Raw genomic sequence first — 11141 nt, forward strand, 5'->3', positions numbered from 1 at the left:
CTGTGTTTAGAATGTGAACTACTGATGCCATTATTTTGTACATCATTATATTCAAATATTAATAAAGGTTCTGTGGAGTCTGTGTGTGAACAGCGTTTTATAATAGTTAGTTTCAAAGTAAAATGTGTTCACTGTGACCTGATCAATTAAAAATAAGAGAAGATCAATCACATATTGACGATTACTCCCTATAACAGATTATTCTTTTCTTTTTTTTTTACCTCCTTCATTTTACCAGTTGATGTACAGAATCATCAGCACTTAATCAGGTTTTTAAAGCATAATCTATGTGTGTTCTCATGTACGTATTTTACGTTTGTTGATTCTGTCCAACAATATAATTATAGCTGTATTTTTTCAGTACTTACTCTATTTTGCTGTAAAAATAAATACTTCAATAGTATCAATAGAAATGTAACATTCACATAAAATAAATCATTAATTTTACTGTATTGATATTTCATGTCAAATTTGGGGTGACTGCACGATCAAATTTCCATCCTTTTTTGACATGCACAATAGTCTATCACTAGGGGAATTTTATCATTTATTTCACAGATAATTTTTACGTAGTTCTGCATGTATTTAGTTAATCATCTGTTTATAGTTATTGCGTTTTTGTTGTAAGTAAAAATAACAACTGTTTTTTAATATAATTATTATTAGTGGATTAAAATGTGTGCATATACAACTTGAAGGGATTAATTGATAATTTTACAGAGATGGTGTGACATTATCCCTAATATGAAAACATTTATCTCCAAAACGTGAAAGCTTCAGAAATACGACAGTTTGATGTGTACCTGAAGGTAACACGGAGTTGCTCTTGAACGCAGCTCGTCGCCACCACATTTCTCCATTACAGCACAGAGAAACACAGACAGTGGAACCTGGGACGTTGTTATACACCAAAACCTGAAAAAGCAGCTTCGTTGGTACTTAATTTTTACGAATATAGGAGCAAACCAGTAAGTGTCGTCGTTGTTGTTGTTGTTATTGTTGTACTGCTGGAGGAAGGTAGCCGGCTCACACGCCTCTTCTGTCAGCTCACTCTTGTGAAGTAGTGTAGAAGAAGTGTGTTCACGCTGTTATTGTTACACACTGTTTTACCGTTGTGTTTCATTTACACACCGTTCATTTACACACTGTCACACACACAACAACCTTGTAGACTCTTGAACGCAGCACGACTTCATTATTTTCATCACAGGAACGTTAAAAAAAACAGAAAACATTGTTTTCCTCACATTGAGTCACATTGGCTTTGGTTGACAGCTGTTTCCACCAATAAGAAGAAGGTCAGCCGGAGGAGGAAGTGACCAGAATACTTAAAAAAATTAATTTTATACGAAATTGTTCACAATATACTTTCTGTTAACAACATAGTGAATACAAAGAGGCAGGCGAGAAATAGAAACAGAAATAGAAGAAAAAGAAAAAAAATCAAGTATAGTATATGTATATTATCTGCATTACACTGCATTGTAAAAATATACATACACTGTTGTAAATTACTACTACAATATTGTAGCAATACTCCAATTACACTTTAAAGATATGCTCCAATAATGTAGTTGTTGTTGAATTTGTACTACACACTAAACAACCTACATTACACGTAAAATACATGCACTGTAAATATTAATTTAGTAAAAATATTAACGCTACACTGTGGAAGAAATCACACTACAAGCAAAAGACATGCACTGAATATTGTTAAGTAATATCACACAGTAAAAAAAAAAAAAAAACTTAATTGCACATGAAAGTTGCTGTATTTAAAATTATATTTTGGTGAATGTATGCAAATATATATTTAAAAGATGTACCTCAACTATTAAGTACTTCAAGCATAAAATGCCCCATGTATGTTTAATATCATTATAGTATAAATAAATAAAAAGATGTGACATTGATGAACATAATGAGAAATGAACATCACCATTAAATGTCATTTTTTCGAGATTAAAATCACTGAATCTGCTCTACACGTCATTTAAAAAGGATTATTCCGTGGGTAAAAAATACTTACTTCCCTACCACATCCTCTGTCTTTGATTTGCACAAAGGTTCCTCCGTGTTGTCCTGACAGAGTCATGAGCCTTCAGCTGGGTATACAGGAGGAGATGGTGGAGAAGTTTTTGGATGCTGCAGCCAGAGGAGATCAAACCATGGTGTCCACGCTGTTGTCCCAAGTCCCCTCATTCATCAATTCCAAAGGATACAGGGGCTGGACAGCACTGATGCTGGCTGCTCGCAATGGACACTATCCTTTGGTGGAGAATCTGCTTTCACATGGGTAAAGGATTCAGATACTGAATTGAATTCAACACAAAATATTAAAATCAATATGTGAGCGAGACTCAAGACAGTGTTATAGTATTGTGATTGTTTCAATGTGAATTAAGAAATATCCTAAACAAAATAATCCAAACATAAATGTTAAAACAGGCTAAAAACAAGACCTAAGGTTTTGGACTAAAACAACATGAAAGATGACTAAATCTACTACACTAAAAAAGAACCCAAAGAAAAGCCTGAAAGAAAGAAACTTAGCACTAAATACGGTAAAAATTGACACTTAAAAAAGGCTAAATCTAGCTCAAAGGGGCTGTATTAGGAAGTTAAAGAAAGCTCTGATGCGAAAGTTGAATGCAGTTCCATGCAGCCAGCAGATTGTGGTTTATATGGATCAGCTGCACTTTAAATGAACATGATACAAGGTAAAGGGGAATCATTAAGAGCACCAATTGTATGTTACATTTAAAAAACAAAAACAAACCTTAAATAGATTGAAATCCCTAACTTCTTTTTCTGTTCTCCATCCTTAAGCTGTGATAGGTTCTTGGTAAACAGTTCGTCACAGACGGCCTACGATATTGCTAAGTTCTGGGGCCACAAACACATCTCCAACTTACTCAGCCAGACAGATGCCAGTTGCCAGCGACTACTGCCGGGCTCTGACTTTGACAAGCAGGAAAACTACTTTAGCAGAGAAACGTTGGACCGCATGAGCGCAAAGAGGACCGACAAGGTGTGGCTGGAAGCCAAACAGAGCCACCCAGACACAATCTACCTGCTGTTCTCCAATCTCAGCCCCATGGTCAGCAGCCCACAGGACAGCAATGATGGGGTATGTGTCTGGTAACAAGTGATCACAATAATGTGATTGGGTTTGTTTCAAAGTCTGCTCCAGGTACTAGTGCTACAAGCACAATGTTATCATTGTTTAGTTTATATATATTTACAACTAGATCAGGGGTGTCAAACTCATTTTCACTGAGGGCCACATCAGCATAATGGTTGCCCTCAAAGGACCAGATGTAACTGCCATACAGAATAAATGTAACTAAATATAATGTAAAATATAAAGGTAACCACTCCGTAACATATTGCTAAGTAAGTGCTTTATGTATTTATTACTTATTTAAGTTACAAATATGATGCATTATAGATGTAACCTGGTCTACAATGGTGTTTCTTAACAAACTAACAGTTTTAAAAGTCTGTATCTGGTCAGGGCAGACCTGCTCACACACCTTCAGCATGCACTGCTTCAAAAACTCACACTCAGAAAAAGACTCTGAAACACGGGTGATTTCTTCAATCGCCATGCATTATGGGAAATGTAGTTTATGGTCAACGCACGCCTTAAAGCATAGACCAATTTTAAAATAGATTTTTAAGACGGATTAATCACTCGCGGGCCTCATAAAATGATGTCGCGGACCACATCTGGCCCCCGGGCCTTGAGTTTGACACACGTGAACTAGATGATGTGCTGGGACCTGAATCTTGTTCTAAAGCAAACTTTGCCCTCACTTTAGCTGCTTTCAAACTTGAATTACATCTACAGAGTTCCTTAAAATTGTCTTTAGCGTTGTGTATGAAAACACAAATGTCTTGAAAAAAATTTCCTGAAAAATATCTTGACGTGATGTGATTGACCCGTCTGACTTTTTTTGACCGTGTGTCTCAACTCCAACAGGGTGAGACCAAGCTGTGTCGGTTCAAATACGAGGTCGTCAAAGATCTGCTCCAGAAACCGGCAACTGTGCTCGTCTTTTTAGGAGTAGAGAAAAGGAAGAATTGCTCTTCCTCCTTTTCCCCTTCTCAGACAAAAGGGGGTGTTCAGGATCCTGCAGCTTGGTTTGCCATCTGCACAGACGAAGATGCAGCTGAACTTCTTAAACGCTGTAAACAGAAGAACTGCTCCTTCCCAAAGGTGCCCAACCGAGACCTCCTGAAACTCACTGAGGAAGAAGCCGGTGAGAAAGTTTTTGTTGTTTATCTGGTGTCATTTACACAAATGATGCATAGCTGCTCTTTATCGTGTATCAGTCAAAACAAACGATCATATACAGCTGCCTTATTTGATTAAGTATTTTAAAATCAGCTAACTTTGTCCTGCAGGAGTAACAGCTCAGGCTCGATCAGTGTTGTGTTGGCACAGCCGCTACAGTTTCTGTCCCACATGTGGCAGCAGCACCAAGCTGGAGGAGGGAGGATACAAAAGGAGTTGTCTGAACTCAGACTGCAGGAGCCTGCGGGGGGTCCACAACACCTGTTATCCACGAGTCGGTACGAAGCTCCACCCACATTCCCTAAATGCCTTTGAGCAATTTGTTTATCGTTATCTGTAAGTCCACTAAAGTGTGTGTGACATATATGACGTTATCCACTCATGTCCAGACCCAGTGGTCATCATGCTGGTGATCCACCCTGATGGAAATCAGTGTTTATTAGGAAGGAAGAGAATCTTCCCCTCTGGCATGTTCTCCTGTCTGGCTGGATTCATAGAGCCTGGTAATAAGCAAGCACACGAGCACGGCACATGGATCTCTCCGCGACCTACTTAACATACAGAAGTGAGTCACACACAGACTCTGACCTCCTCTCCTCATGTTCTTGAAGGGGAGACGATTGAGGATGCCGTGAGGAGGGAGACGGAGGAGGAGAGCGGTGTGAAGATCGGACCAGTACAATACGTCTCCTGTCAACCTTGGCCGATGCCCTCCAACCTCATGATTGGCTGCCTGGCTGTCGCCATATCGACCGACATCAGAGTGGATGAAAATGAGATAGAGGAGGCTCGTTGGTTCACAAGGCAACAGGTAGGATGAATTCAAGAATATGAGTAATAAAAGGAATCTTAAAATAATAACAATAGGTTGGAAAGCTATTGATGACAACAAAGTAGTTGAGTTAACTAGTAACTGATCTGATCTCAGTGGGTGGTGTCATCTCAGGCTGACATGAAGTTGATTCAGTTGAAATGAAGGATTATTTTTCATCTTTTAACTTTCTTTCATTAAATGAATGGGCCTACAAATAAAGGATATATAAATCTGCATCTTTTAAGGTCAGTTATACAACAATACTGTTATATGATACAGTACTAATTACAACAGTGTATTGCTTTAATTCAGAAGTGAGTTTGCACTATTAGTTTTAATATGATCCTTTTAAATGATTGAACACATCGCATTTGCCTCCATGATGTGATGCCACAACTGCTCTGTCAAAGTTATACATTCAGTTTCTTTTGTTTAACTGTGTTTTGTGTTTGCGTAGGTGATTGACTCTTTGTTCAGAGGAGAGACTCCAGCATTCACAGCTCCCCCGAGACAGACCATCGCCCACCAGCTCATCAAACACTGGATTGGCATGAACTCTAACCTATAAGCTCAAGAGTTGCCTTAAAACAGAAAAATACACAAAGCTACGGAAGAATTTTCAAACAGCAGTGTCCTTATTATTATTATTATTATTATTACTATTTTATGATGCAGGCTAACACAGTAAATCAATATTAAAAAAAAATATGTGTGCATATGCCTGTAAATGCAATTTTATTAACAATGATATTTTAACATGTATTAAATGTAATCTAGTAAAGATGATACATCCGTTAGTGTCAAGGTCACAAAAAATAGCAAATGATTGAATTCATTTTTTTTAATAAACTGAAATTAAGTGGAAAATAAGTTGATCTTTGATATTCTATTTGTTCACTGAAACATATTGACAATATTATCATAAAGGCATGTTTACTGCTAATTCAGAAATACTGTGCTAACATGTCAAACATTGCATTGTAAAGAAATGAATATGATGGATCTTAAACGAAAGCTATTAAATGATACAGCTTAAAAATGAAAAAGGTATGTCCTGATAATCCTGCAGACATCAAACATTGTGAGCATTACAGTAACACAGCTGTTAATGTGCATCTCATTCTAAATGTAGATGGTTTGGCATCCTTTCAATCCTAGAAGACAAACGTTGACACATGAACTGCAATGCAATGAAATCACATACATACCACGTTAATGCAAAGACATGAATAGATCACACGTGATGCAAATTGTGTTGATATTATCAACATCCCTTTCATGTCACGTCGTATAATTGAATACGATTACCACTGCTGCATGTGTTGAACAAGCTAGACCAGGTGAAGTAGGAGAGTATGGCAGAAACTTATGGAGTTCCTTTTGTGTTTTAATGTGCAAGCAAACGGAATGGATTTGAATGCAAAAACAATTGCAAACAAATAGAATGTAGTATGATCACTTTTTCACTATTTGCAATCATTTATTTTTGCCAATTCAAAAAATGTTTTTTGTAAATGTAAGTTTTCTTTGCAAATTCAAGTTTTATTTGTAAATTCCAAGAATTGCAAATTCAAAAGTTTTCTTTGTAAACTGAAAAGTTTTCTTCCCAGAATCCCAACATTTTGATTTAGAATTCAAAACTTTTACTTTCTTCAAATCCATTGTTTTCTTGCACATTAGAGTGAAAAACATTTTTTATCCCATAGAAACATTTTTACCTGGTAGATTTGTAAAATATGCAGGTCATTAGATTTAACCTATTAGACACAGTTCGTGTAAACAATAGCACAAGACGTATCATAAGCAAGACAATCCTGTAAGCTTAAAGGTGCATTATGTAATAAATGTAAAGCAACTGGCCATAAAATCCTCCTAATATGTCACAGAGACTCAGGAATAATGTTCATATAACAAACTGAACTCACCAACAACAACAGTACAGCCAAAATATTTGCATTAAAAACATATTTTGCAGACTGCAAATCATATTTACGTTTTGAAATCATGTTTTGGCATGTGGCGCCACCTACAGTCAGTAGAGTCTCAGCTGCGGCGCAACCACGGGTTGCCAGTTACGTCTGAGCTACAATGGCGGAGAAAACGAAACCTAAAAGACCTTGGTATTTTGAATTTGAGTGTAGTAACCCTTTTTGGCCAAATTCTTACATATGGCACCTTTAACTCTAAACACTATAACTCCTGGCTTCATAAACAGGACAAACATTTGTATCCATTTCGTCCATCCAGCTTTTTCACTTTGTGCTGTGTAATAAATGTTACAATCACAAAAAAAGTGATTTCTTGTGTGATTCCAGACGTTGTAGCTTTTCCAACTAAGCCTTTGTGCCTAGCATGCAAAACCAACGTTATTACCTTATTTGGCAGTTTCAGGAGTAAAGCAGCTGTTAGTGATATAGTCAGCCTCACAGATCATATAATTAGACTTTGCCAGTCTGCGCTCTCCTTTAGGGTCAGGGTTCTCCGGAAATGACGAGTGTACCAAATACTCTGCATCACAGGTGATCTGATCAGTGTCAGCGATCAGTGATGTCTGGGGGTTGAGTCGAGAAAACCAGTTGTTACCTTCATGTGTCTGATGCAGCAGAGAAACGTTGACCTCTCTCTCCTCAGATGTAATTCCATCAGGATGGTTGGGACGATCAGACTGGAGTTTCTCTGTGCCCAGCTGAGTTTCACTTACATAGTCAGATTCCAGTTTGTTGAAGAGGTGACAAAGTGGCAGCAGAAGACCATCTCCTTGTAGTTCTTCTGATGAAAGAGAGTTTGGTCGAACCACAGAGACACTTTGCTCTGTCACCTGAAAGTTTTTCATATCCAGGATGTTTCTCTTTGAAGATATCTGCCCAAAGAAAGAAATGATTAGATTTGAATCACAAAAATTTTTTTGTGGGAGTGTTGCTAATTAAAGATGTGGGTAAACTAACTGTTTAAGAGTTTTAAAGCTCACATAGAGTGGTCCTGTTGCACATATATGTTAGTTATGGAGGTCTACTTACATACATTAACTTGTTTTTATGGTCAAAAACCTCCTAGTTGCTGTAAATGATCCTCTTTTCTGACAGTGTTTCCCAGCCGCGAGATTTGAGACTCAAATCTCTCAACCTGGAAGTGGCATATCAGCACACCCGCTCTCAGAAGCACAGCTCCCCCCTCTGGAACGGTGGATGCACTGCTCCTCATTATCAAAACATTATTTTAACAGGGTTTAAAAATAGCTTCTTCACGACTCCCCGCCGCAGTCCCTTTTATGACTTTGACCCGGAGTCAGACCCAGAGTCAGAAGACACTGTCGCTCGTGAAACACCTCCACAACGGACGTTATTCTTCTTCTGTGGTTCATTGTACACAACCGGATGTGCCCGGACTAGTGCCCGGAGCAGGACGATCGGCTGTTCCGGAGAACCGCTGTTTACGCAACTATAACGGGATTTTCAGAGATCTCGCTGAGCCCCGAGATTACAATAAAACACAGCGTTCTCAGCAGTGGCTGAACTGTTTGTTTTGAAACTTCAGGGCTTCATAAACAAGGTAAGGACGCAGATACACACTAAAAAACACGATAATTGGAACTTCCGGTCTAGTTCTGCTTTAAGTATGGAAACTGAACAACCTTGAGCCCCGGTTGGAACAAGGGTCTTTCTGCAAGGAGTTTGCATGGTCTCCCAGTGTGTGCGTGGGTTCTCTTTCAAACGTCTCTCGGTATCTCACTATGGGAAACGCCCTCTGGCGTGACCGATCATGGAAGCTCCAATGACACCACGTCTGTCATATGACCAATCATCTCGAGATGCACGGGCCAGCTCCCCCCCCCCCCCCCCCCCCCTCCTTATAAGCGTCCTGTGCGATGTACCCGCCATTCTCGCTTTCTTCCACCGTGAAGACCACCAAGCTCCTCAGCTTTTCTGTTTTTCAGAATATTCATTCAACTGCTCTTCAGGGAGGGTTTAGGGTCGCCGCTTTGTGGGCTTCGGAGCATGCAAATCCTGGAGTGGGCTATATCTCCCATAGTGAGATACAGAGGGAGGTTTGAAAGAGAACGTTAGGTTACTTACTCACGTAATCCCGGTTCTCTGATAACCGAGTGAGGCATCTCACACTGCCCTACTTGCTTAGGTGGGGTGGAAGAAATACGCTTGAGAATGGCGGGTACAGCGCACAGGGCGCTTTTAAGGGGGGGCGAACTGGCCTGTGCATCTCAGGATGATTGGTCTGTCATATGACAGACGTGGTGTCATTGGAGCTTCCATGATCGGTCACACCAGAGGGCGTTTCCCATAGTGAGATACCTCATTCGGTTATCAGAGAACTGGTGTTACGTGAGTAACCTAACGTTTTTTCTGGCTTCCTCCCACAGTCCAAAAACATGCAATATGGGGTAAATTAGGTAAATTGGTCACTCTAAATTGGCCGTAGGTGTGAAAGTGTGAATGAATGGTTGTTTGTTTCTATATGTAGCCCTGTGATGGACTGTCCAGAGTGTACCCCGCCTATCGCCCTACGTCAACCCTCTGGTGGAGGATAGCGGTAGATAATTGATGGATGGAAGTATTGAAACAGTTAAACAAACAAAATATACAGTACCTGTTGGTGTTTGTTTGGGTCCATCAGCCACTGTCCTGATGTGCTGCCTCGAGGACTGGAGATCAGGGGGAAGAAGTATGTCTTGTACCTGCAGAGTAAATGAAGTTTGATTTGACATGTGGAGTAAAGAGGAATTCTGGAGACATCTCCTTTCCAGGGGTTGTTGTGTTGGGTCATATGACAAGATGTAGTGTGTGTGTGTGTGTGTGTGTGTGTGTGTGTGTGTGTGTGTGTGTGTGTGTGTGTGTGTGTGTGTGTGTGTGTGTGTGTGTTTGTACTTACACAGTCCTAGACAGGATGCAGATTATTAAAACGGTGATAAGGAGCAGCAGCAGAGTTGCAGCTGTGACCACCACTGGGACGTTGTCTGAAGGAAATGCATTTGTGGTCAGTTCTCACGAAAACCAGCACACCCCAAATCACACATAAAGATAACACACTGATGGGAACACGGAGTTTCTGAGTAAAGTTGGTGTCACTTTATAAACCACTCACTTCAAGTGTTATTTTGTGACTCAGGTATTTGATATCTAGATATAGCTGTTCAGAACGCTCAGTTTAGTTAAGGGACAGGAAATGACATCAGCCACAGAGGCTACTGGGAGCTAACAGCATTTAGCATTTGGAAAAGTGATCATTTGCAGGCTCTAGCAGGCACATTGCCGTCATATATAACATGTATCCACTGGACAGATAAATCCTCTGAGGCTGGAAGTTTGTGTAGAACTCTGTGCTGCACTGTGGAGCCAAGAATAGAACTTTTCATGGACTTCCGTTTTTCGGATACCGTTGCCCTCGCCAGCACTCTCACGTGTTTTACGGACAAAGTGGGGCTCTGCGAGACAACAATTCCAGGAATTTAGCGTGTGTTTCATCTCCTATACTTAGACCGAGGAGGACCACAAAAACATGAGTCATCTTTTTTTCACACTTTGCCGACTGATAGGGCCTCCAGAGTCCCAAATATAAGGATTTAAATGATTAAAAAGTTGATTTAGCAGAATATGTCCCCTTTAATATTAATATTGCTGGGGCCTTGAGCTGGTATAGATTTTATTAGTTCAGATTTTTCTGAATTGGCTAAAATCAGTTTTACCTTGCATCTCTGTTGGCAGCCAAGTTTTTTTTTTTTAATGAGAGTAAGCTGGAGGCATCACAGTGCTAGTTATATGTCAATACCTCATAATAAAAAAAACTCCCTCCACTAACTGGTCACAGATAATATCTTAAAATTAAAACGTAATTCAATTTCTTCAGTAAGTGTATTTATTGGCTCATATTGAGATATGTTTACTCACCAAACTCTGTCCTGACAGAGACAATGTTCGTGGAAACATTATCAGCCAATAGATGAAGAGAATACTCTGTGTCGGGTGACAGGTTGATAAAAGTGTGCTGCTGCTCCTCCGGCCAGAGAGACAC

At 39.6% G+C, this 11141-nt stretch overlaps 1 protein-coding gene across 1 annotated transcript; it reads left to right on the forward strand.

Moving 5' to 3' along the window:
- The first annotated feature begins 881 nt into the window (after positions 1-881).
- nudt12 (nudix (nucleoside diphosphate linked moiety X)-type motif 12) lies at positions 882-5714 on the forward strand. Its single transcript, XM_083904462.1, has 8 exons — positions 882-968; positions 2070-2299; positions 2833-3133; positions 3989-4268; positions 4414-4581; positions 4693-4806; positions 4915-5114; positions 5575-5714. The coding sequence occupies exons 2-8, from the start codon at positions 2097-2099 to the stop codon at positions 5683-5685; spliced, it is 1377 nt and encodes a 458-aa protein (XP_083760588.1). The 5' UTR covers positions 882-968; positions 2070-2096; the 3' UTR covers positions 5686-5714.
- Positions 5715-11141: the final 5427 nt, after the last annotated feature.

This window comes from Microchirus variegatus (assembly GCF_963457635.1).
Source record: "Microchirus variegatus genome assembly, chromosome: 18".
Classification (NCBI taxonomy): Eukaryota; Metazoa; Chordata; class Actinopteri; order Pleuronectiformes; family Soleidae; genus Microchirus; species Microchirus variegatus.

Coding starts and splice junctions, on each gene's coding strand:
- nudt12 (XM_083904462.1), top strand. CDS start 2,097: ATGAGCCTTCAGCTGGGTATACAGGAGGAGATGGTGGAGAAGTTTTTG. Junction 2,300..2,832: donor GAGAATCTGCTTTCACATGG/GTAAAGGATTCA, acceptor TCCATCCTTAAG/CTGTGATAGGTTCTTGGTAA. Junction 5,115..5,574: donor GTTGGTTCACAAGGCAACAG/GTAGGATGAATT, acceptor GTGTTTGCGTAG/GTGATTGACTCTTTGTTCAG.